The sequence below is a fragment of the Poecilia latipinna genome, unplaced genomic scaffold (assembly GCF_001443285.1).
Source record: "Poecilia latipinna isolate Pla-1442-1.1 unplaced genomic scaffold, P_latipinna-1.0 Scaffold2289, whole genome shotgun sequence".
Classification (NCBI taxonomy): Eukaryota; Metazoa; Chordata; class Actinopteri; order Cyprinodontiformes; family Poeciliidae; genus Poecilia; species Poecilia latipinna.
In genome coordinates, this window is record NW_015114905.1 from 36,880 (window position 1) to 64,692 (window position 27,813).

The 27,813-nt window shown below is 38.4% G+C and overlaps 1 protein-coding gene and 1 pseudogene across 9 annotated transcripts; one reads left to right on the forward strand and one right to left on the reverse strand.

Annotated features, from left to right (window-relative positions):
- Nucleotides 1-2,231: 2,231 nt before the first annotated feature.
- Nucleotides 2,232-17,256, reverse strand: LOC106937171 (serine/threonine-protein kinase BRSK2). Of its 9 annotated transcripts, none has more exons than XM_015018553.1 (19): nt 16,037-17,256; nt 15,853-15,947; nt 14,540-14,625; nt 13,445-13,585; nt 13,147-13,263; nt 12,205-12,238; nt 11,706-11,774; nt 11,473-11,619; nt 10,596-10,627; nt 10,341-10,505; nt 9,449-9,546; nt 8,389-8,542; nt 8,228-8,288; nt 5,940-6,570; nt 5,275-5,338; nt 5,064-5,187; nt 4,517-4,727; nt 3,665-3,754; nt 2,232-3,391 (listed from the first exon to the last, which is right to left on the reverse strand). In XM_015018553.1, exons 1-19 carry the CDS (start codon nt 16,119-16,121, stop codon nt 3,192-3,194), a joined length of 2,604 nt encoding a protein of 867 aa, XP_014874039.1. In that variant the 5' UTR covers nt 16,122-17,256; the 3' UTR covers nt 2,232-3,191. The 9 variants fall into 9 exon arrangements, with proteins under 9 accessions (XP_014874039.1, XP_014874038.1, XP_014874043.1 ...); XM_015018552.1 differs by having other exon boundaries at nt 2,232-3,403; nt 16,037-17,251; XM_015018557.1 differs by having other exon boundaries at nt 5,275-5,323; nt 5,940-6,216; nt 16,037-17,247.
- A 6,312-nt stretch (nt 17,257-23,568) lies between these two features.
- Nucleotides 23,569-27,813, forward strand: part of LOC106937170 (hornerin-like) — a 28,230-nt pseudogene continuing 23,985 nt past the window's right edge.

Below are 27,813 nucleotides of genomic sequence, written 5' to 3' on the forward strand. Positions count from 1 at the left end.
CTGCCTTCAAAGAGTGTCGGAGATTTGGTAATTACGATTTGAAGGTCGCTCCTGAACCGATGCGCACGATTCCAGTTTTGGATAAAAGTTTGAATATATCACAATACTACATTTTGGATATAATAATATAAAAAAACACTGACTTAATTTGTCTGTTTTTTTATCACATAAATGGTATTCATTTCATACCCTAATAGATTTACTGATTTCGTAATACACAAATCCATCTCAAGAAAAAAAAAAAGTGTATATTGTTTAAAAGTTCTCCAACAACATTTTTGGTAAACTTTCAACCTTTTTATAGCCATTCTCTGTGGAAAAAAACGCGACTTCAAGCACCATAGATAAATTACCATGATGAAATTGAAAGCACCACCATAACAAAACAATAGCATGCATTATCATATAGATATTCATTTTAGTTTTGACTGGAATGATGCTGGCAGACTGTACTGGAGATGTAAGTTGAGTCTGTCTCCCTGGTTATACTTTCATGCAAAAGTATGGCGGTGATGCAGCAGTTCTGCAGGAAACAGCAGAGAATCATCTTAATGAAACACATCAACCAGACTACAGTTCCTATAGCTTGCCTTCATTATGATCACTCTCTATGTTGGTCCTCCTTGGACCTGATTCTCTTAACAAACCATTTTAATTGTGGTTTATATTTCCTTAAATACGGTGTTCTCAAATCAGAACACAGGTAAACACTTATTAAATGTAGAATTTGATTTAAAAAACAAAACTAAAAAGGGGGAAAAACAAGGAATAAATATAAACTCACCTTGTGTGATGTCATCACGGGCATGTGCTTATGAAAGATTGGTTTCGTGAGGGTAGATTATTCTTGATTTAAATACCTACCTAAAACGGACAAGGGCATCTTATTTTCTAGATGACAAACTACATAAGGAGAATTTAATCATACAAAAAGAAAAGGATGTGTAGTAGCTTTAAGTGTTACAGCATATCATTAAAACACTTGGATACAGAAAGTGGAAGGTAAACAAACTTTGTAACTAAGAAAGTAAATAGACACACATATAAATTTAGGGTTTATTATTGTCACCATAACAATAATGTGAATCTCTCTTTATTTTGACCATCAATTCAATCATAATTGTTCTTTTATCACAGGCAATAGTTATAATAGTGCACTTTTTATATTTAAATTATGATACAGACACTTCATGTTTTTAAACACCTTATTCTACTGACCCTTATGAATGGAGAATAGTTTACAATCTTAGCCAGGGCTGGGTCAATGAGAGTGAAGGTGGTTTGAGAAATGAAACCGAAAATGAAGGCGAGCGATCGTAGAAGTGTGTACTAACAGTGAGGCGAACAACTCTGTACATTTTGTCTGGTATGGATGGGGTGGCGGGGAGTGAAGAGAGGCAAATGAGTGAAGGGAACGCTAAAAATGTGTAAAAGAGAAATAAACAGCGCCTTGCGGGGTTTGGCTTCGGTAGTTAATTTGATATGGTTAGGTTGGGCGAAGTCGCCATGCGGAATCAGCTCAACGTATATCTGCTGCGAAGCTTTAATCTCTCTCTCACTCAGTCATCAGTCACCAGTTCACTCAGATTCCAGATACCAGAGATAAGCATGAGAAGCTTGAGATTCAAACGTAAAGAAAACGAGTCAACACATCTATCAGAGCAGGAAAGGAAAATCAGAGTGAGTATGAGTGAATTAGATTGTTATTAAAATGGTTCTCATGACATGGAATACACTTTGTAAACCAACATATGGCAAAACCGAACTCTAAATTAAATATATCAATTAATAAATAACCAAATAAATAAATAAATAATCAAATAAATTAATGAAAAACTGAAACTCCTGCACTTTGTTGCATATTGTGCTGAATGGAAGACTGGTGAAGAACACTGAATGGTCTGGCGTAGTACTGGGGTAACGTGGATGTCCGAGTTGCTACGTCGTGCTTGTCCAATGGCGTGACACTTGGAGATCCAACGCTTGGCTCGTTGGTGAACACTCAGATGAGGAGCGCGGGGCTGTTGGGAGATGCTTGCTTCCTATTTTTTTTTAAGTCCTGTGCAAACCTTGTGAGTCCAGCGTCATGAAAATGTCCACTCATGAGTTTCCTGTTTTGTGTTTTTTTGTTTTTTCTTTACAAGTCAGTATGTGAATACAATGGCAAGAGGAGACAAGTTTCAGATGAGAGGTGCTTTCTGGTTGATCCAAAGGTCAGGAATGATCTTCTGATTCAGTCTGGGCACAAACACCTCCAACGAGGGTCAGAGATCTACTCACGTATTAACAAGGCCCTCCACACGACCCCTATAGCAATGTTCATATATCTGTTCAAACCAAAGCAACCAAAGCAACAAGGGTCCAATGCAGAATCATAGATGCATTGTTTCATACCGTCTCTGAGTAAAAAGGAAATACAAAACAACTCAACGTATGCCAACAACGTTCAGACTGTTTCTGCTGCCGTCTTCACCAATACCACTGTGCTACTGACATCCTCAAATAAAAGGAAATACATTAACACAAATAAAAACCAAAATAAAAAAATAAGTTTTTTCACATTCACTTACTTAGCTTACTTGTTGGCTTTCTTTAGATCAACAAAAGCCGCTGCTGGAACTCCAGGATGCAGTTTCTTAAGAGAAATGCGGAACCTCCTGGTGGCAGGTTGCTAAAATTTAAAGTTTTTATGCTGCAATACATTTACATTTCTCTCCAGATGGACTATTATCTGCGTGTTGCTTGGCAGGGACATGAGCGCCACCTTTAATTTAAGGAGTAAATTTTGGACGTGAACCAATGCTATGACAGACTATTTTATCCGGTCGTGGCATGCACATCAGCACTTCAAAAAATTTCAGTTTGATTTGGGAAGCTACATTTTTAATGGATGGATACCAAACTGCTCATTCTCACACTCCTTTTTTTAAATTAAAGGGTGGTTTCTTAAAATTTCTTCCTCTTTTAAAGGTAGGACTAATGGTGATCCAGAACATCAAGATTATGTTGGCAAAACAATGCAAGATGGGAGGGGAGAACGGCTCAATCCTTGATACGGTTAAGCACTTTCAGTAACGAAGTCAAGGAAGAATCGGGGTGGCTCGTAGCTCGCAGGGAAACTTGAAGGTGGAGTTATTACTGTCTGGTTTCTGGTGCAGCTCAAGCATCCTGCAGCGTGTTCTCTCTCTATCCTACGGTTGGGACTGGGTTCCGTTAGAGGACAGGAGGCGGGTTCTCTCCTTGGCCGAGCCTCTGCGCTGCAGGACTCCTCCGCTGCCTCCGATGCCTCCGCCGTCTGCTCGGTCGCCCCACTCGCACCTGTCGCCCCCACCCTCAGAGCGCCTCGAGTTTTGGCGGGTGGGGGTCCCGTGGGGACGACTGCTCTTCTCATCTGGGAAGGGATCAACAGAGCAGAACAGGAAAGTCACTCCCAGGGTATAGATGGTGCATTATTACCAATCCAATTAGATTAATCTCTGAAATTTTCTAGAAAAAAAAAACGTGGAAATTTTCAGTTTTGAAAGTTGAAAAAATAAGATTCATTTCAAAATGTCCAAGGTTGAAAGGTCCAAATTTTTAAGAAAAGGGTCAAAGTTTGAGATCAAGTTAAAATAAATGAATTTCTGCTTCGCTGAAGTTAAAACTCATGGATAGGCAGTCTTACCACATAGGGCTTGCACCAGTGGCTGATCATGAGAGCTGAGAAGCTGGGCTTGAATCGTTTCCACCACTCGTCTGAACCTGCGACTCGGCCCTGTGGATCCAAAACCTTGTTGTTGAAATGTGCTGCACAAATAAACTTGACTGACTGAAATCTTCAGCCATGTTTTACCTAAAAGACAAACTTAGTCACACCTAATGAGTGAAAAGGACTAAATCCAGTTAAGGGTTTTCAAAGAGAGTTCTCATTTTTGTTGCTGGGAATAAACTAATAATGATATCTTGACCAACAAGTTAGGAACCTGTACAACTCTGGGAACCATTTTCAGACCTTTCATTTAAAAATATTACATGTTAATTTGTTGGTCAGCAGGTTAAAAGAAAATAATTCACAGTAAAATTATTTTGCATTTTTAAATGAAAGAAATAAAAATCAATTGCATTGAATGCTTTCGACTTGGTGATTTGAAAGCACCTCTGGAAAACATTAAGAGAGCACTGCAAAATGATCCGTTTCTCTGATTTTACTCTTTCTAGGTACATGTTTGAGTAAAATCAACATTTCATTCGAAATTCCTAGCCAAAAATGTGTATTTACAGTATTTGAAGAAAATGAGAAATGGTGCTTTCATACCTCAAATAATGCAAAGGAAAGAAGTTCATATTCATTAAGAAACAACAATACTACTAACTCAGATGGAATAACTAGGAGGGATTCAATGGGGTTAATATATATATATATATAGATATATATAGATAGATAGATAGATAGATAGATAGATAGATAGATAGATAGATAGATAGAAATCATGTGACTGTGACATAAAGCCTTCCCGTTTAAAAGTACGTCATTTGCCTGATATGAGGGAGAACGTCACGCTGTAGATTCCTGTTTCCCTCCTCCCCTCCCTCTCGCTCCTCTCCCTGTCCCGTTCCCTCTCGCCCTCGGAGAAGGCAATGTCCACTTGGAACTTGACGGGCTTCTGGAAGACGGAGGGACCGCCGGAGGACTTGTATTCTGCCCGGAAGCTGGTCTGGGAGATGACGCTGTGGCTGAGCGACGGGATCTGCGTGGTGGGGAGAGAGAGAAGAAGCAGAGAGACCGACAGACTTACGAGGCGGGAGAGGTACAAGGGGTCCGACGTGAGCATAGGGGAGACAAAGGGTGAGGGTGAGGACAGGAGAGACAGAGAGTGAGCCATTGGTGAAAGCAAAGTGCCTCGTGCCACAAGTGAGCGAGCTCAAACAGAAATTAAACAGAGAAGAGTGAAATAATGAGAAGCAATGAGGTGCACAGCATGAGAGTGCATGTGAATGCCTTTCTCCCCCAGAGAGTCATGCTCATGTACAAATAAAAGCTGACAAGAGAGCAGCGCGTAGGACAGACCGCATCAGATACTCACTGACAGGAAAGCGTGGACAATGTCGGCTTTGACAGAACTCAACGGTTTGTCCCTGATCACCACGAAGATCTGCTCCTCTTTCTCCAAACCGATGAAATTCCCGAACCAGGACTTCTTGGCCAGCCTTGACGGCAAATTAAAAATTGCAAACAGTGAGCGAGAACGCAGGAGAGGCATACTGGGAGAATTAAAGAGCAGGCAGGAGTCTTACTCTGGGCTGGATTCTGGCGTTAGGCTGGACATGTCCTCTGACGTCGGAACTGGGAGAGAAAGATCTAAATTAAAGATAATTTCATAAACAGCTGGAAGTCATGGAGGTCGTATCCTAGATTCACCTTGTTTTGGTCTCATTACAAACACAAACCTCAGCGTACTTTATGGGTTTAAAGTAGCAACCAAAACATGTTGAAAACCAGAGTAGTTTAAGTGTGAATTCACCGTTATGTTCGCCTATTACTTAAAACTAGAGATGCACCGATCCAACATTAACTGTATTGGTCCCGATAGAAAAAAATTCTAGATGTCAGTTTTCATTTCTTTATTATTTATTTTACATTAGCTGTTCTACTTCTAATTCCACTGACTGAACAAATTAACGTTGTTTTTACATGTTTGACCAAGTCTGTGAAGCTATTGGTGTAAAAGTGCTGCACTGGTGCAGAGTTATCAAATAAATTTGTAATTCAGTCCATTTATGTAAGTCAGTGCTGTTATTATGTATTGGATCATATCAGACGATACTAAACCTCAGATATCTGCGCCAGCATCAGAAATGAAAAAAGTGGATCAGTGCATCCCAGCTTAAAGTCTATGGTTGTAATCTGACAGAGAAGGTTCATAAATACTGGTTTATTGTAACTTAACGTAGAAACTCACCTTGTAATTTGCGGCGATGGAATCGCGGCGATCCCAGCAAGTTGTTCTTGAAAGAATTGAGGCGAGTCCTCCAGTGAGCGGGGCTGCTGGCCGCCATGCCGCCGCCCCCTCCTGGGCTGGAGGGAGGGGTGAGCGACAGCGAGCCCACCCCGCCGCCTCCCTCTGCCCGTGATGAGGATGAGGACGAGGAAGAGGAGGGCGGGGTGGAGGAGGGGTGGTGGGGGTGGTGAACAGGGGTGCCCAACGGTGTGGGCAGCGGAGAGCCCTGGGGGGTAACCTGTGGCACAGAGTGGGCAGAGTTTGGGTAGAAACTCTTAGTCACTGACTTGAGGACAGAGGACGAAGGGAAGAAGAAGCGAGGGATGGGTGACAGGAGCGGGGAGGGGGAGGGCGAGCGGGAGGATGGGTTGTGCAGGGGCAGGGATTTGATGGCCTGCAGGTGGGGACGGTCGGCGGGTCCTTTGGTGGGCAGGGTCTGGGTCTTGGGGTTGGGGGACGCTTTGGGCTTGTCATGAGACCGTGCTGAACGAGGAGTGGTGGCGTTTCCCTGTTTGGACTCCTTTGTGAGGGGGGAAGCAGTGGCACAGGTGACGTCTGATTGGCTGAAAGTGAAGACGGGGCTCTGGTAGGACTGTGGGGGGTTTGGAGGAGTGTGGGAGTGGTGGGGGGAGGAGAGATGGAAAACAAGAAAGAGAAGGGATGGAAAATGGAGAAAGGATGGAAATGAATATCATGCTTAATGACAGAAGAGTGCACCTTATGAACAGTGAATGTGCTCAATGCAAATCGAACTGCGGATTATGAAAGCTTCAGTTTCAGGGTTTCCCTCAGTGTTTCATAGGCCTGGCGGGCCACCAGGCTTTACTTTTGGTGTTTGTTTATTAGAGGTGTTTTATACACCAGTAACATTGATACCAAAGGCAGGTTGAAGAGTCTCTTTGGTGAAACGATTGGAAGCAAAATGGCAACATGGTGAGGTCAGAATGTGAACACATGGGGTGGCTGGGGTCAGGTGTGTTTCTCTATTCACAGGAACCACTTCCTGTCTTTACTGGTCTGCATGCTAACAACTTCAGAGAATAAAGTGATAAGTCACAGATTAAGGATCAAAACTTAGATTACAGTTTTCTGGCCGATCCCTGATAACCAAACTTTTAAAAAGCCTTACCTGCTGATTCCTATTTTGGCCAATACCAATTTTTTTCTCTGGATTCAACTCTTATAGCAAGAGAGTTGCTGAATTGGCAACAGTGGGGTAGCTATTGTTAAATACAAACGTGCAGACATGACCTGGTGGGCTGGTCTGTCAACAAACCTCTCTAAAGGGAGAGCAGAAGAGGACAGTGGTTGATTTTTAGACCTATGCAGAGGCGGATAAGATCAGTGGATATGATCGGCTTCACATGTAAAAAAATTGGCCAATCACCGATCTCCCAAAATTAAGAAAATCGGCACCGATAAATCGGCCAACTGATAAATCAGTGCACCTCTAATCAAAACAAGTTGGATAATTTAATTAGGATGAAATAACTGAACTGCAATACAAGTATTTACTTTAATTGTATTTTTTATATTTGCCTTTTTCAAGATGATGTTAGGTACTGTTAATAATGCCTTCCAATAATACATAATTACCTAGAGATATCTTCAAATTTCCTGCCGACTTTAAACATTTTTAAACTCAAGATCACGGTAGGCCGCTGGATGACTGCCCTAGCATCCCTACCACTGGGGAAGCCCTGAGTTTGATTGTTTTATTCTTTTTCCAAAAACTATTGATATGAGAGGGTTTAGTGTTGTGGCAGAGACGAAGTTAAAGTGCAGAGACAGGACAGTGAGGCTGTTACTGTAGGCTTCAAATTGAAACTACTTTATTTCAGTAAACAACCACTAGTTGTTCTCGTACATGCTCAGGGAGGCAGAGAGATGACATAAAGGGAGAAAATGCAAACTTCCTGTTGAGAAAGATTTAAATTTGAGGAGCTGGAAGTGGTGTGATGATGTGTATAAATGACTGGAGACACTGATATATGGATAGTACAGAAAAGATTGTGGAAAGTTGATTCATATTAAACAGTTTCATCTGAAAATATTGACCACAAATTGATGTTGATATTTATCAGAGTGATTAGTGAGGGAGTTCGCTGTAAAAATCTACAGAAAATATCAATTATTGATTGCTAGAAGCAACTATCATCATTTCTAAAAGAGGCATTAGACACAAGATTAACACACAAAGATTATTACATTGTGTAATAAAGTGCATTAAAAGTCTGTGAAGTCCTTACCCTGGGACTGCTGAGGGGGCTTGAGGAGAGACCACTAGAAGCTCCACTGACTGAGCGAGACCTGTTGAAAATAACCAGCATAAAAGTGACAAAGAACAGAGTAAAATGAACTTTTAACGTCTATAAAGAGAGAATTTTGTGTTTAATGTACACACACTTACCTCTGACTGTGTGCAGCTGTGTCGAGGGCCCTGCGAGGTGGAGTGGGAGACCCCTGCTCCGTAACACTAAGGACTTCTAGGCTTTTCCTCTCAGGGCGACAGCGGCCATGACGCGTCAGCATGGGAGAGTCGACACGCTTCCGGGGAGGGTCTGCTGAAAAAACACAACGCGTTCTGTCAGCTTTAAACTGGATTTCCAACCAGTGCAGCAAGCAGGACAGCTCTATAACAGACCCAGTGTGGCTGTCAGTGGTTCTAATTACAAACACATTTTAAATGACACGGGGTCTTAAATAGGGATACGATGATCCACTTAAGAGGAGCTATAACAGTTTAATTGTTTGGCAAGATACGCAACAAGATACTATTGTAGTAATCAAGCATTTTAGTGATTATTCTGATAATTAATTAATTAATCGGATGAATGAAATTTTCTATTCCTGCAAATTTTTCATTTAATCACTAAAGTTCATTTTAAACAATATGCATTAAAAAATGCAAATAAATAAATAATTTATTTAAGTAAGAAAATAAACATTTATTACTTAAAGTACAATCAGAGAGCATTCATTCAAAGGATGCTTGATCATTTATAGAAACTAAAGCAATATGTTTAACACCACCATGTGAAAAGCTCAGTCCTTTCTGCTTGACCTAACATTGATACTGACATTAAATTTCTTTTTTTGATAAACCAATTAATAACTGGATAAAAAGATGCTTAATAGCAGATTTTATTAACATAATTTGAATGACCACTTTAGGAGTTCTCGATAGAATATCTTTACAGAAAAAGAATATTTTTCAACCTAAATGAAAAATGAATTGATTTTTGATACAGTGTTGGCCATTTGTTCTTTTAAAAAAATGGCATGTTTTAATGTCTGTATACTCCAGTTAATGATTATTTGATTACTAAATTAGCTGACAATATTTTTCATAATCGATTTATTGTGATTAATCTAATCAATTGGATCAGCCCTCCAAAATGTGGACACAAGAAGCTAATAAAAGCAGCTTCCCCTCTGGAGCGGTTCGCTCCTGCCCCCTACTGGCTCACCAACGTCATTGCGTGGAGGCAGGTCCTCGTCCTCATAGCTTGGGTACCGTTCCTTCCTGTCCAGCAGTAGGTAATAGATCATCTTCTCCTGGTTTTCTCTAAATATAAAAACAATGTCTCATACACATTTTTTGCACAAGATAATGTTAATGGAGAAATAATTTTCTACCTTTCTACCAAAATTTAAAGCCACATGCTTATGTTTAAATTTAATCTTTTCAAGATATGTATTTCTAAACCAATTAAAATGCTTTATTTATGCCTTAAAGAGTCAGTATTTTGTCTTTTCCAGGCGCATAGTGCCATTTTATAGAACAATGAAGTTACTATTTTACCTTTAGTTGTTATAAAAATGTTATATATCAAATATGATATTAAATAAATATCCCTAGGTGATTTAAACTCTTAAAATTGGGCCTCTGTCTCTTTAAAAACTCTCTTTCTGAAACTCTGCCTTCAGGAAGTCATCACAAAGTGGCTCTTCTATTAACCCTTTAACAACGTTTTTACCAGCTTTTTAGAAGTAGCTCCTACAATGAGCTCAGCAGATGTGCAGTTCTGCCAGGTGTTTGCTAATTGCTGTTGGCTAGTCTGAAGGAGCAGAGTTTGGGGGGACATGGGGCAATATGTGCTCTGTAGTGTGGAAGCATGAGAGCTTGGAAACTGCAGCTCCTTGAAGGTGGAGCTAGACCCACCCAGACGTTTTGCACAGCTGAATGGTTGCCATGGAGATTAAAGGATTTCTCAAATCCCATATATCTCTAGGTATGTTTTTGATAACATTATGACATGACGTAAAGCTCACAAAAGTAGATATTCAATACCACCGCCCCTTTAATCCACTAAGATGACAGGACAGGTGGATGAACACTAAAGTTCTCAGCACTCTTACTCTTCGCATTGCAAATCACGGGTAAGCTTGACTCGGTCGCGGAAACATCCTAGAGAGTGCATGCTCTCCAACACATCCGGGTCCAACTCGGTCAGCGACAGGATTCTCCGCACACACACCCGCCTGGGAGGAGGCTGCTCGGGACACGGCTCGTTACGACCGCCCCTGCGACACGACAAATCACAAACAACGGGGATTAACTTCAAAATATGGTGCAGCATCTTCTGACTGCAGAGAGAAAGAATGTTTACTTACTGATACCAGGAGTGTTTCTGGATGGCCTCTAGCTGTAAGAGGAACAGGGCAGATGGGGCCATTAGTTTCTACAGTCTGTTCACGGCCAGATGGCTGCAGAGCTGGGCTGAGTTTTTCTTTCTTTTTTTTTTTTTTGCTTTGAATATTATTATCTCAGAATAATGAATGCCAAATCCAAGTTTACAACTTTACTCCTTGCTGGAATGGAAGAGAACAGAAAATTTCCAGCCTAGGGACTCACATCCTTCTAAATCCGGTCCTGTCACAACAAAATGAGACAGTGGCTGATTTTACCAGCTCTGTAGAAACGGATAAGATCAGTTTCTCATCAATAATCACCCAAAATGAAGGAAATCTGAGCCATTTTACTGGTGGATCCCAGTCAATCCTGATTATTGATTAATGCTCTGAAGCTTTAATAAAACAGCAGCATTTACTCTCAGATTGAATTAAATTCAGAGTCAGTGGGACTGAACAGAATGCAATAGAAACACTGTTCCTTCCACTTCACCATTATGCACTGCTATGTCTTGTTTTATCACATTAAAATCCTAAAATATGCACAGTCAAATCATATGTGGCATCATGGATTGTACCACTTATATTGATAGAGGAAAGGGAGTCAATTTTGAAGAAATATGGCCACCGTTTACTGAATTTCTCAGTAAACTCAGGAAATTAATTATGAAGGAAATTAATTCAGAAAATGATGCTTAGTGGTGACTTGTTCTTTTTTGTTTTTCCATTACTTGTAATTACTTTGGGGATTTGATTGTTTAATGCATTTCCTATGTCAACTGTATCACTATCACATGCTACAAATGTAATTTTACAATAAAGTTTTTATAATTTCGACCAGTGGATGCGGGTAGCGTACCGTGAGCCTCTTCTCAGGGTTAACCTCTATCATGCCTTTGAGCAGCGACTGGCAGTCTGGGGGGATGAAGTGCGGCATGTGGAAGACGCCGCTCTTCACCTTTTCCAGGAGCTGGCGAAGGTTGTCGTGGTCAAACGGCAGAGCACCCTGAAGGTAAGAGGGAGAGCAGGAAATGACAGAGTGAAAAACATTTCAAATGAAAATAAAACTGAACACTGGAGGTTAAAACTGACCACCAGAAGGGCAAACAGGATGACCCCACAGCTCCACACATCCGCTCTCCTCCCATCATACTTCTCTCCCTGTAAGACAGGATATTACAAATCTAAAGTTGATTCAAATAGAATTCACTTACTTTACCTGAGTTATGAGTTACACAAGCTTAAACATGGCTACATTTCTGTCAAAAGAAACTCTGTAATCCATTTTAATCCCTGTACTTATTCTGTCTCCACCGACACTGTGAAAACAACATTTATTTCATGGAGCAGGATAATCTTTTAAGTGCTGAGCGCAGTGCGAAAACTCACTTTGACAAGAGATGAGCCCCATAAAAGCAACACAGGTCCAGATTTATCGTCAGTTTGAGAGATTTCACCTTTACCTTCAATGGTTTTCAAATCATTAGTGCCATCGCTGGGTGTTCAGCTCGTGTGGCTCACCGCGTTTGCTTCAGGATCAATAATTTAATCACATCATTTGCTCATTTCCATCACAGGTAAAGGCACTCACCCGTATAACTTCAGGACAGGCATAATGTGGTGATCTGAAATCAAAGAAAAACGTGTTATAGGACATGTTAATATTTCTATAAATACTGAGGTGAAGGCAGGAGTAGTGATAACTGCATAAAAAAGGGAATTAACAACATGGACTCCTCAAAAGAGTAAAAGCTAAGATGTGCTGGTTTTAGCTTCAGTGGCTAATGGAAAGTTCTGTTTCTGCAAACCTCACGTATTGGGAACCCCAGTAAAGATGCGTAAAAACCTTCAAATATTTGCATCTTTAATAGTATTAGCATAATTTTACACAAAGGAGTGCATAACACCACAGCATTCTCAAAATATCAGACTTTAAAAACTTAATATCTGGTGATCTGAAGAGTTTTGTCAGTTAAATTAAAATGATTTGGATTTTAGACAGTTTAATGATCCAAACTTTAATATGTAATTATCAAAGAAATGGTTCACCAAATCCAAAATGAAAGTTTCTTTTTTTTTTAAAGACAGATGTAAACGTACTGAATTACAAATGTACTTTATAACTCTGCACACTTAAATACACCGATAGCTTCACAAGCTCGGTCAAATTTATAAAAACAACTTTAATTTGGTCAATTAGAAGTAAAACAAAACATGTAAAAGTGACAAAAACAATAAGTTTGCTACTTTGGTCAAACGTAGAAATAAACTATAACAAACTTTCTTCCGAATGGTTCAGAAAGTGTAAATATAATGTAAGATATATGATAAAGGATGACATTGATCAGAGCACAAAACATAGAATTAGACTGTATAGATTGGACACATTGTTAACAATACCCAATGTAGATTTTTTTCTCAATATCGGGACCGATGCAGATATTAATACTGGATCGTTAGTTTTAATGCTTTGCTCACATCTTTGCTCATAAATTAGCCTGGTTCTGTATTAACACACAGGGCTGGTACTGACCCACAGCTGGTCTCCAACAGGCTGTCCCCCACCTGCAGGGAGGCCATACCGAAGTCAGCAATACGAATGTTGTTCTTCTCATCCAGCAGCAGGTTCTCCGGCTTCAAGTCTCTGTGGCTGCAAAAACACAACACACACACACACACACACACACACACACACACACACACACACACACACACACACACATATACACACACACACACACACACACACACACACACACCGAGTCAGAAATCTATTTCTGACTCGGTCAAAAAAGATCTCAGAGCCAGAGCTCCAAAAGCGAAAAACCAACCAGATGGAGTGACTGTGGCAGAAATCCAACGCAGAGATGATCTGCCTGAAGAACTTCCTGGCTTCTTTCGGAGTTAGACGCCCCTTCTTCACCAGGTAGTCAAACAGCTCTCCTCCTGACACATGCTCCAACACCAGGTATCTGTCAGAACACCACAGTGAGACTGCATCCTTCAGCAGACAGAGTCAGGACTGAAATCCCTCTGCCTCAGGGTTGTTTATATGGATGTGTTTATGATGTCCAGTTCCAAGACGGCTGACTCCTCCAGGTTTATATTTACTTGCATTAAATTAACATTTTATCTCCTTGGTGCTATAATAAACAAAAACCGTTTAGATAGGAGTTTCATTTTCACACCCACTGAAATAAATACAGCAAAAATATACAGCTGGTGACATTCTGATGTTAGCTTTGTTTGCTGTTATTTTTATGTCTCTATATTTGTCAGCTACAGAACATCTCAAACAAATTATTTAGAATATGTTTTTGCAGTTAGTATAAATGTTGAGACGCATGGGAGTCTTAAAATTATCTGGCTTAACTACTAAATACCAAAAGGAGAAATGAGAAAGTATATGTATTTAAGAAATAGTGCAGAAGATTAAAAAAACAGGACTTGGATAAATAAAAGCAACACATTGGCTGTTGATGCAGATTATGTTGCCATTGTACCGTTTTTTAACTGACTCAATAAAAACACTTGTATGCTCAAGCAAGATTCGGGGTCACGACCCTTTTACATTTTTACTTTGTGGGTCAGAAGCTGGAAAGTTTTGGAACCACAGGAGCCCAAAATGATCTCAAAACGTCAATAATTCCTGGAACAAGATGCCCAATCCATGTCGGCACTTTGAGGGAGCAAATATTTGTAGATTTATGTTTACAATCTTAGCTTATAAAATCTGATTAAGGGCCACATCATTTTTAGACAGGGTCGTTTTTAGTGGCACTAAAACATGGCAGATAAATGTTTGAAAAATAAAAATGTCTCACCCTTCCTAAAGTAGTACTGGTCTCCATCTAATTCGCAAGTTTTCATTATTATCATAACTTCTTATTGAGCTAGAATTGTCCCAAATTGCAGGAGGAACTCACAGATATTTGTTGTTCTCATAAACGTCATGCAGCTTCAACACATGCGGATGCTCGATCAGTTTCAGAATGGCAATCTCCCTCTCAACCTGGTTAAACAGAAGATAAAGACAAAAATGCTACAGAGCCAGACAGCAGTGATCGTTCTGAAGCATCAGAGTTAAAGTACGTAGACAATAAATAAAGGAGAAATGCCAGTAGTTTAATACAGCACGCAACATTGACAGTGTCCCCTTCCCCCACCTATTGCTTCACTGAAAAAACAAATTTACGGTAAAATACCAGCAGATGTAGTTGCCAGAATTTTTTTCTTTACAGTAAAATTTTTATTTTACCAGAAAATTGTACCATATTTATACGGTAAAATACTGGCAACCACAGCTGTCGGTATTTCACTGTAAATTAGAGATGTTTTTGCACACTGCCAATCAGCTGGCTGAAAGAAGGCTACTAAACTTCAACCTTGCTTAAAAGAGACAAATTTAGTCTCTATAAACAGTCAGTCAGTATCCTGACTAATCTACAAGCTAATATCAACTTGTTTTACTTGTGTTACTCTAAAAAGAGCGGAAAGCCAAACAAGTATAACTTTTAGCTATATAAAACTGCAACTTAATATGAACTTTCAAAATAAAGCTCAGAAATACTTTTCAAATTTATAGAAGCCAAATTTATACGTTGAGTTTTACGGGGCACTCTTTTAGTTTTTCCAATTAATAATTTGGAAGCTAGATTTTTCAAAATCTAGCTTCCAAATTATTAATTACAAAAAATTATTAATTACAGAAATTACAGAAATTACAAGTACAGAAAGAGTTTAATAATTTACGAAAATCCCTAACTAAGCTAGACCACTAATGAAAAATAAGAAATGGTTTACTCCTACATAATAATATAAGCAAAACAAGACTTTAAGTTGCTAAAGGATCTAAACTCAGAATGTAAAAAAAATAATTCTGATTAAAATTCCAAAACATAGCTCACAGAAACTTTTTAAAATAAAAGTCCTGCTTTTCAAAGGTTTAATTATCACAAAAGCTGGTTCCATATTCCCAATGGGCTTGAAAGCCCAAAGATGATGCGTTTTGGGCCAAATTCAGCAGCAAAAGATAGATTACACTTTGAGGCAGAAAGCAACAATACCACCCGAAAATTTATTCAGGAATACTAGCAGTCAACATTATAATAACTGTAATAACCAATCCATAATTGTGTTTTAAAAGTGCTATAAATAACACCTGCTTTTCTGTTTTGAGTAAAAGCAATTATACATTTTTGTTTTAACACCGTGTATTTTTTTGAGAACAGCCACGTACCTTCATCAGAACTGACTCAGACAGCTTCTCGCGGTTGACTATTTTGATTGCTACCTTCTGACCCGTAATACAGTGGATGCCGAGTTTGACCAGTCCTGAATGTAGAAAAGAGACATATATCATTTTGATTCAGTATGGTTCAGTTTTATATTGTTCATTCTACAATGGGTGTGTGTCCTCTCACCTGTCTGTCCCTTCCCCAGAGTCTTCTCCAGTCGATAGGGCCCAACATATTGAGCAGACTGACTCAGAGACAGTTCCTTACTCATACTGCTCCCACTGAAGGCTTAATACACAATTAGAACTAATACTGCACTGGGATTTATTGCAATTTATCTGGTACTGTACAGGTTTTACATAGGTTGGTGCAAGAAATTATGCTCAACTTTAAATTTCAGGGATATCACAGCTATTTCTAGTTTACTAACATGTATCATGAAATAGCACACAAGTCAAACCATTTGGAAATAAAATTAAGCTGAGATAAATAGTTTCCTGTTCTAAGACAGTAAAACAAAAATATATAGTTTAAAGCAGAGAAACTGGGATGACAGTTTGTACCGAGGCTGCTTACTGAGTTAAATACCAACCACTGTCCTTAAAATGAACATGATAAGGTACTGCAGGCTAACTAGAATGTTTTACGTATGTACATTAGCTTATTGGTGTAATTTAGTCACATTTATGACGTTAACTACATATATATGTCATTAACCTATAGCTGTAAAACAAGCCGTCTGCTTTAAAGCCTTTACTTATGTCATTTTCTGTTTGAGCGTAAGAACGAAATGTCCAACACGTACGCTTAGATGTTTGCTCCGAAAACGTGATAATAGTTATTTTTTCCTCAGTCAGGCCTGTTTTTACAGGTGCAACAACATGCTATCTGAGGCTAGCTTTAGCTTCGACGCCTCGACCAACGGCCGTCTCGCGCCTGTCACAAACACCGACCCCGCTTGAAGTTTCTCGGCGTCGCCAAACGGTCACTTTTATCGCACGGCTGCCACATTATCTCGGATTCTCGAGGTGAAACGCGCAGTCCTCTCCGGACAACCATCTTCTTACATGTATATGTATTTATATATTTGTTATATTTCATTAGCGTAGCGTAGTCCTCCCCCGTCCCCTGCCTCTGCTCGTCTCTGCCTCCCTACATCACTGCAAGTGGCGGATCACAGCATCTTCTTCCCCCTCTCCTCTCCTTCGGCGTGTCCTCCATGGGCGGTGACACATACAGGTGAAGCAACACCGCACAAATCAGCTTATCTTCCTCCTCGTTTCGGATCCCAGTTCACGCAAGCGAAAGGCCCCCCTTGGATGATACTCCGTTTTCTTGCCGTAAATCGATATTTTCGCTCCCCTCTTCCCTTCCTTCGCCCCGCTCGCATCAGCATCCGGGTCTCACTCGCTCTCCATCCTCTCTCCTCTTGGCTTCTCTTCCCCGCCCTCCTGGTCGCCTTCCTCAAAATACGCTTATCTCTGCATTCACCTCAGCACCTGCCACACCGTGGGCTCCGTGGGCCGCAGAGGACACCTCCCTCCCTGTTATTATGAAAAGACGTGTGTAAACATCGGCTAAGGCTGCGGATGGGACGATGAGGAGCTGCTGGCCCAGAGAGATTTCAGTATAACTTGGTAGGCCTGCAGTACTTTATTTAACACGGCAGGGATATTTTTTGTAACTGTTCCTTGCAAACATTTATGCCCCCTTGAACTTTTTCTCTTTTGTTCACAACTAGAAATTGAAATATATTTAATTAGGATTTTAATGAGACAGAAAAACACAAATGTTTTTGTTACAAATACAGATCTGAAAAGTGTGGAGTGTATTTGTATTAATGCCCCCTTTTTATACTTTTATACTGTTGAGGAAAAATGATTGCTTCCAGAATAAATAATTAGTCACCTGCTGTAAGAACAGCTGGGTATTTATCACATAGTTTATCACTTATCGTGATAATTTTTTTATAATAATTTATTATAAAATTATTTATAATAAATAAATAATTTTATTTATTTATTATAGATGTAGATTTCCCTCCATCTTGCTGTTTAAGGATCAAACATCATGCCAGAAAAAGACACGCTGGATCTATATGTCATTTGCATTATTTTAATTTAAACAAGTGTTGTGCTGTTGGACATATTGAAATCACATTCATCTTGACTTTTCTGGTAACTCAGTTTGTTCCATATTTCTCCTCACTGGAAGATCTGGAAGGTAGAAAAACCTTTAACTGGTGGCCGCCTGAACGCAACCTAAGAAGAAGGAAGAAAAAGAGGAAGAAACAAACATTAGCTTCACCGATTAGCAAAATTTGGTTAATGTGTTACTAGCTGTGAGAATGATTCCAAGTAAAAATCTTTGACTTCAAACACTTTCTCTCCTTAAGATTAATAAGATTCAGACAAAGCAGAGATTTTTCATACAAAGTTTATGGTACAAGGTTTATTTAGGAAAGCAATGAAATAACCAAAGCCTTCCCAGAAGAAGGCAGGCTGTGATAGTTTGTAGGGATGTGAACTTACTTTTTAAATCCATGTTTCTTCGTTTATCAGGATCCGTCACACAGAGTTTTTATGCAGGCGTGGAAAGCATCCATCAGATCCTGGCAGGCCACCGCTTTCTTTTCTAGAACGCTGTAACACAAGACAGGACACACTTAGTCTGTACTCACAAACACACACCTTATAGAAATTAGTCAACATAGAATTACAAACATGCTAAATGTTTTCTAGAAGTACATCAGTGGATTTTTTTTACTGTAATCTGCTAAGTTTTTCTTTTTTGCAGCTCAAATTTGTGCATCTTTGTAAACTGTCATCAGGAACAAGATCCATCACCAAATATCTGCTCCTTCTTAAAGTGACAAACAAATCTGTTGTGTAAAAAGCTGTACGTTAAATTCATGTTTTATTGCTCTTGTTGCATGATTTCATACAGAAAATCTGTATTTATAAAGAAACAGACTTTAATTCCAGTACATTTTTTCAGAAGGAAAAAAGTTTTTAACTATGATCCATAAAATGCATCTGTGAGTAAAAAGAAAAACATAAAAAAAAATAATTTAAAACCAGTAAAATCTACATTATTTGCTTTAATATATATCATTTTTGAAACTAAATTGAAAAAAGTAAGAAGATTAAATAAATGTTAAAACAAGAGGTAACGTTATCACCTGACTACAAGCATGAAATTATTTAAAGAGTAAAAAAGTATTCAATCTATGGAAGTACTAAGTAACATGTGATTTAATATTTTACAATGATGTCATCAGACAAAAATATAAAGTCATGTGCAGTGCAAATTCTGGTATTTTAAAGACTAAAATGAAAAGGCTTATAAGTGAAAGTTTCAAAATAAATTTCAAGCAGAAGAAATAATTTTCTAAATCAGTTTTTTCAATATGTCAACACTCACAGAAGGTAATGTAAATATATCTGAGAACAGAATAAGAAGTACTTCCAGTGACAGTATATGGTGTTCACCAGATATTTATTTGATCTCTAAATGCAGCAACAAGTTCAGCAGACAGAAAATTACATCAGATTAACAAAGCTTGTGTAGAAACAAGAGGTCTCACTTCAACAAACTTTAGGTATGTGTCTGGTGTATTTTTGCTCAAATCGTGTTTGTTCTTCATTCAGAAGTTACTCACTGTGAGCAGAGTAACCCAATTTTTACTCAAGTAAGATTAGGAATTATTAATTATAATATTACTTTAGTAAGTAAAAATGTGCAACTACTCCTAAAAGTATTTTCCCCCAAAAAAGTTACACGAGTAAATGTAACTGAGTAAATGCATCCAGTTACTATCCACCTCTGAACAGTTCTGCCAACTGCTCCACCATGTAGATGAAATATAAGTTCATCTTAAATAATCTCTTGGCTTCAATCAGTAAATGTAAAGTTGGTCATAACGACAGTCTTTTGGCAGGATAATAAATCAAAACATATGACCCAAATAACAGAAAAATTATCCAAAATGAATGCTTCTTCTATGTTTAGAGGGTGAGCTTAAAAATAGGATAGCAAAGGAGAGCGATCGTCTCTGTCTGCTTCCTCCTTGTCAAATGTTAGAGGAACGACTAATAGTGTCACTGGTGCTAATTTAAAAACAATAATGGTTTTGTTACACAGTCTTCCTTCCCCAAGTGACTAAATATCCTTAAATTAAAAGCTGTTTTTTGTTTTTACTGTCAGATTCTTAAGAACTATTCTGGAATAAAAGATTGACCCATTTAATTATTTTTATTGACATCCTTACCTTGGGTGCCAATAAACGTGGCTCTGTAACGTGAGTTGACACCCTGGTACTGTATGTGCCGCTCCTCATGTGTGGAGTCTATTTTAGGCTTCTGATCTATTTATGCATCTTAAGACCTTGGTGTTCCTGGACTTCAAGCTCTATTGTGGTTTGTCAAACAACGTAAACAAATGATCTGTGATTGATGGAGTCAATAAAGTTTCTGTTGGCACGGATTCACTTTATTGTCCAGATCCAATGTGTATTTACTGCCAGAAATTAGTGTTAAAACTCACCACTTGTCAGCGTCCGCCTTGATAATCTGGCATGGAGCTGGCGCCGCGTCAACAGGAACCGGCATTTGGACTGAACAGAACCGGAGGTTTGCTGCAACAACAGCTGCAGTCAAGTGGGATGACAGAGAGAGGCGCTAACACAGTTGACTGGGTGGGTGGGTTATATTTACATTTATTTTAAAGTTTTTGTCCTTTTTTAGCCGTAAAGCAAATTGAAATTAAATTAGTAGAAAAATTCAACTCAGACGTTGTGGGAAAGCCTTGTTACAGATTTTCTCTCTTTTTTTAATTTATTTTTTCTTTTATTTACATAAATGCATTATCCTGTCTAAGTAATATTCCCTGCTTTATATCCTTTGTTTTGTTATTCTTCTAATGACTGTGTGACCTTTGGGATCAGCTGTTATGCATCACAATGCCCTCTTAGTGCTCTCTGCATGATGTCAGTCAATTTTAAACCAGTTTGTTGCTGAACTGGGAGAAGTTTCATTTGCATACAAAATAAGAAAAAGGAAACAATTAGGAAAGGATGAAAGAAGCAAACAGGCATTTTCCAGGATGAAAATGGAGAAGCATCTATTAAAGAATTCCCTGAAAAGTCTAATTTTCTCATTTTAAATTTATCTTTATTTAATTTTCATCTGGTGTATTGTTATTAATTATCATTTAGCATACCACTGCAAATTTACAGGAAAATATGCATAGCTGTTTGAAACAAATTAGAATAACTAATCTAGTAATTTTCAGAGCTTTATCATAGCAAAGTTGAAAATGCTGAAAAAAAAGCATCAAGATCTTAATTAATAAAAAGAACAAACAAAAGTGTGATATTTTATTTTATACTTTTATTGTCTTCTGCTTTTTTGTAAAATAAATCAGTTTCTCAAAAATATGGTCGTATGTATTACATTATTTATTAAAATATGTAAATCAGACCACACTAAAACTGCAGCGTTTTATGGTTAGATTCATTAACATAGAAAACAAGTTTTTTATTCCTGTGACCAGTCTAAGTGTTATTGAAGAATAAATTATGAAAGTATTTGTAATCCTTGAACTTTGCACATTTTGTCACTTTATAAACTTTAAGATATTTTATCACGATCTTATAGGCCAAAATAAGTTCTATTGTCCTACAAAATGTTGTTTTGTTGGGATTAAATAAAGATGTATGCCACACCTTTCAAATTTCTAAAAACATTTATTAGAAATCTGTAAATGCTTTTACTATGACTATTTTTTATTGTTCTAATATTAAAGGATATGACAAAGTTCAAATAGTATAATTGCCTTTTGCAACCAAATCTTTGTTCGCATAAAATATAAAATTTGCAAGGTAGCACAAGCATTAGTAATGTGTTCACTTGACAGATTGTATAGTAAAGATAATTTATATCAAATATATCATATTTGACATAACATATAATATAATATATATAAATATAATATATTTATATATTTGATATAAGTTATAGGACATATAGGATATAAGCTATTATAAGGCCTAATATTTTTAACTGGAAAAATCAAACCTCTCCACTAGAGGGCAGCAAACACTGTCACGACAATGAACAGTCAGATGAATGGCCTTTAGAACACATGTGGGACAAATAGGATCATACTGTCATATTAAATAAACCAGAAATGTGTTCCGGTCAGATTAAGATAACAAAGTGTTAAAGGTGTTAAACATGGTTTTTGATTAAGGCCAGATTTTTGTATTAAATATGTATTTTTATTGGTTTGATGTAATTTTCTAGTCTTAAATATCATGTTTTCATTGGCTGTACGTGGAAATCATTACAATTAACAGAAATAAAGACTTGTAGATGTGTAGTTATTATATATTACACGTTTATGAGTTACTGGAATAAATGAATTTTCCAATAATATTCTAATTTGTTGAATTGGTTTGTATTTCATGCTCTTCTGTCTTTGTGTGACAGTTTAATAATAACCTTCTTGGTTGTATTTCAGTTAATTTTTAAACCGAGAATTGACACAAGGTCTAGCCGTTTAAAGTGTCAGAAAAAACCCCAAGTAGGTGTGAACTACTAGACCATCTCTACCAGCCAGGGCTCAATGATCCTCCATTACTGTAATTACTAGAAAGCTCAGTGTGCCATCTGCTGGCCTGAACAATTATGTACATATCGTCTGCCAGGCAGGTTCTCTAAATAATAAGCTTTAACAGAAGCATGTAAACAACTGTTGCCATGTTGGGAGGAGAAGACATGAATGGAATCCGAAACTCTGGCGGAGGCCAAGCAGGGTTAAATCCAGAGTCAGAAGGATTTACAACAGGTTTAAAACAGGAAATGTCATCTGTTGTGAGACAGTTGGAAGATGTCCACCTCTTTGTTCTTTATGTTCATCTTTTATATGCAATCTATAGATTTGGATTCATATAATGTTATATTGCCTCTTTTGGTTGGGTTAATAATGTCTAATACAGTTGCCATAAATCTGTCAAGCCAAAATTTCGAGGCAAATGTCATCATAAAATAATGGCTTATTTGCAGTTGATAATATGCAACTACAGGGCAATTTTATTACACAAAATAGAAAGTAATTATTAAATTTTTACTACATCTAATGAAATTTATTCTATACGTTGCATTAGTTTTGTTTTTCTTAATGCACTTGACTTCTGTTGTTGGTCATTTAAAGTATATTTCTTACATTTACATATTTGGTTGTTTTATGATGTTACATTTCTTTCATAGATAGATAGATAGATAGATAGATAGATAGATAGATAGATAGATAGATAGATAGATAGATAGATAGATAGATAGATAGATAGATAGATAGTATAACTTTGTTTCTTTTAATATTAATATTTTTAAGAGTACATATATATTTAATCATTCTTCATCAACTTAATTTATATATATTTATGTAGTCTTGTTTATTTTAGTCTTTTTCGTTGTTTTGTAGTAACGTATCTTTATTCACTGTTTATCGTTAATAAATCTTTTTTTATCAATATTCTTCTTCTTTGACTTGGTGTCTGATATTTGTCATTACATTTCAGCTTTACTGCTCCATTATCAAACCTTTAGAAAACATAGACCATTTGGCAGGATTTAGTTTGCAAATGTGTGTCAAGATCAGGATATAAATTTGCAAACTAAATTCTCCAGCTCAATAAATCTGGTTATCTCGGGATTTTCTCCGCTTGCACTCGAATGCGTCTCAGCAAACTGCAGCGTGCAGGGCGAGCTGCTCGGTATTTGGTGTTGATTAATAGTTATCCCTTCAAAAGAATGAAAATGTGGAAGAGCGAGCAGGGCTTGTTGGCAGACTGGTAGCCGGTGAATGGAGGTCACAGCAGACAGCGAGTGAGACAGAGAGGAGAGGGAGGACGGACAGCGGCTATCCGCCTTCAAAAATGGCGTCTCCGGAGGAAAATGAGTAAAAAATATTTAAACGCGGCCTATTTCTCTACACTTCCTCGTTCGGCTTTTATGTATCTTTTTCGTGTTCTTGCGTCAGCCTTTGAGGTGTGAGCGACCCAGTTTTTGCTTTTACTCGGATGGCCTTCGGAGAAAAGAGGGGAGCGAGTATTTTGGGGGAAATAAAAGCAGCCCCGTTTTATTTTGATGCGTCGTTGCTGACAGCTAGCATCCGCTGCTAGCCCCACACAGCTCCGCTCCGGAGGGGGGTGGGAACCATTTGCATGCGAAGAGAGAGCAAGAGGGGAAAAACAGAGATTTTCAAATTGGGGATTTTCTTTTTGCTTGTCCATGGGGAATGATTGCTACCAACGTGGCCCCGTCGATCGCTATCTTTTCTAGAGCTAGCATCAGCGTAGCCAAAACTAGCCTGAAGAAAGGGGAGGAGAGACGGTGGAAAAAGGACGCGTTCAAGTCAAATGTTTAAAAGCAATTCGCCCATTAGAGAGCAAATCCGCGGCATCTTCATCATGACCGTGACTGGTTTCAGACCGAGGAAATGATAAAGGCACAGGAAAAGGTGAAAGACTGGCTTTTTTTGGAGGTGGTTGGATTGTAACCCCGTAGACCCCCCTCTTTTTTCATCCAGCTTTCTCCTCCTCCCCACCATTTCTCTTTCAATATGCTGTTTTCCACTCCTGAGGACTTGCTTATGAAACCGGGGAAAATAGCTTGAAAGCGAGAACGTGGAAAGACTGGATATTTTTTCGTGCCCTGCTACGTTCTCGTCGCTTTCACTGAAACCGCTCCTAAATGGATAGAAATTACCCGGGAACAGGATTTGGTGATTTGGGCGCAGGAGCAGGATGGAGTTACGACAGAACGGCAAAAAGGTAATGCATCGGGATCCAGACAATGTGCATGCATCAAATCCGTGCTACTTTGTGCAGGGCACGGTGTGACCTCCCGTGTAAACAAATTGGGCAGCCAGGAGCTTCATTTACAGCGCCGTGCGTAGTGCATTGTCATCCAAACAGTTTGCATAGTAATATTATTATAAACAGGAATGGATAAACGTGTGTCGTGGGGGTGGGCGGGGTGGAGAAAGGAGAAGGTTGGGGGGGTGAATTGAATGTGATTGACATACATGGGGCTTTAGGTAGGACCTGGCGGGATGGATGGAGGTGGGGGATGTCTGAGTGTCCATTGGAATTATTGTTCCCTGTGTTGCAGGCCTGAACACAGATATATTCATAGGGATTGATGGGAAAACTGCGAGGAGTGCAGACGCAGCAAACCCCCTCTCAGCAACCCCCCTGACAGTAATCAGCCAGATAAACTGATGCATATTCATTTAACACGTACTACACTGTCACGCATAACAGAAACAGACGTATAGAAATAATGCATCACTGTTTAGATGTCAACTTGGGTGCGTTTATGATTTAGCGGATTTGTGATGGTTTTGCTTGGTTTGGTGCTCATTTGCATATTACAGCTCTGCCAAAAAAAAAAAAATATCTCCATCCTGTGCATCGAAGGTGCAATCTGCAATTTGACTCGAATAGAACCAGAATTCATGTGAACAAATCAAATTAGAGGATGAAAGGTGCACAGAATGCGTGAAGGGGAGCTCTGTAGTTTAGCCTTGGTTAGCCTGGCAGCTAGCGCTCCGTGTTGCAGGGAAGCAAAGCAGAGGCCTGTCCACGCAAACATCATCCCCGCATTTCTGCTCGAAACGTTTAAGGCAAAAATAGATTTGCGTGATAAAACTCAAAACGGAATATGCGCCTTTCATTAAAGCCGATCTTTGCCAAAGAAATATGCTTATTTGTTTTTGCATGCAGCTTAGCTCGCATATTTGCGTCGGCATGCACCATTCAGTTGTTAGCTGCATCGCCATACTAATTAGCGGTTACAGACATGCTAATTGTTTGACTGCGGACCAAACCGACGAAGTATATTTTTTTACTTAGCTGCACATTGCACTGCGGTGTCATATGCTTTATTTATACGCACCGCAGGCCTTGCACAGTTCGGGCCTAGTCTCTGCATTTCTCCCAAATGATGCTACCAAATGCTAGCATGCATCTGAACAGGCAGGCAGCCACGCATTTCATCTGCCTTCTCAAAGGCCAAATTATCCAGCTACAAAAAACATATAAAGGAAGTTAGGAGAAAATTATGAAATGAAATTGCCTTTTGATTGTGTTTTATTGATTGGAAGTAAGCCATTATTTTATAATTAAGTATGCCTCACTGTATGGGTTTGACAGATTTATGACTGCTGTAATGGATATTAGTGAAATGAGGATGGTTGTAATTGTGTGATTCCTTCAAAAATAAATTGATTTCATTAATAGTTTTTGGTTTTCTTGTTAATAGAAAACTTAATTGTAATTTTAACAAATATAATTAATTACCCTTATGATAGAAGAATAGAGTAATTCACTTGTGTGATTTTGTGTGCACTGAAGCTAACCTCCACCTAGTCGTTTTCAGGGGTCACATTTGGGAAACTGACTGGATTTATGTTAATATGCTCTGAAGATTGATTGACACTTCCACCCTCCGTGCCCTCCCCATATCCTCTTCCTTCCCAGTCTGGTTTATGGGAGTTCCAGATCATCCCACCCTGACTCTGAGCTCCTTCACAGACAAGCCTACTCCACCCCACACCCTCTGCAGGGCTATGCCACCAATCACCACCCAGGGAGCTCTGGCCAAGGCGGGGCTTGGGGAGCAGCTGGACGGAGTTTGGGTAAGATAAATGTCATACCTTCCATGTCACCACCATAAGGGGCCCTGCCGGTGAATTATTTGGTCAGCCTGTGCAGGGTCTGGTAAGTTATTGTCGCAGACAAATGTGCAAATTTTGGCTAAACCCTGCATTCATTCCTGTGCAACTTTGCAAGTGTTCTGCAGGTTGTTTTGAGCAACAGTGATTAATATATTGAAAGGTGGAGTTGGAGTTCCAGTGCTGCTTGCAAGTTTACATAAACTCACCACTGAATTTAATTATGTAATTATCTTATTAATAACATAAATATTATGATTTTTAACCATTCTTCTTAAGCCTGTTACAATGACTATTTTTTCTGGGCGAGAAATTGTCCCAGAAATTATTGCAATAAACAATAATATTATTTTAAGACCATTTTCATGTAATATAATAGTAATGTCATAATGCAAGAACACATTCTCAAAGATGAATAAACTTTAAATTCCTGTGGACATTTAACACTGAAACTGGAAGATATTTAAATAAACGAACAAAACAACAGAAATTATAAATGAATTATGGAGTCTCCTTTAACAAAATGTCCTACAAAAAGTCTAGTTGAGACCAAATAACCAGGGAAAAAAAGAGAAAAACAATAAATCATGCAAATGGAAATTATTGCACTTGTTTTAATTATCATTCAATTAATTGGTTTATTGCTTTTTGAATCGGGCCCAATTCTTCTGTCAAGTCAGAATGAATACAATATTCAGTATTAAACCACAGTGGGGAAGTTCAGGTTTAACGTTGATTTGCACACAGATAAAAGTATAAAAATATGTCAAAGCAAAATTAAAAATAAGATTCTGTACAGTAAGAGCAAAATTACATTGCATTTATTAAAAATAGTGTACTTTACTCCAAAGGAATGTGCAACTGAGTGAGATCATTTTAAGAAGTGTACAAAATGTGCATGTGCTTTTAAAAAAGACAGATTATTCCCAATAAAAGAAGATAAAGCTGTGCAAACAACATAGTTAGGCAAATTTCAGCAAAATTGTTATTTGAAATTGGTAAAATAGTCCAAATGTCATGACCATACATCATATAATTTAGTAAATTATAAAAATAAGAGTTGGGTAAACAAGTTTGAGCTTAGTTTTGGGTTTTCGTCACAAAATCATACATACTCAGAAATACACTTAGACTCATTTTGCATATAAGCATTTAGTTTTCATGTGGGTTTGGGATAATATCCTGTTGGGACACCCAAGTGTGTCCAGGTTCCAGCTGTTTGA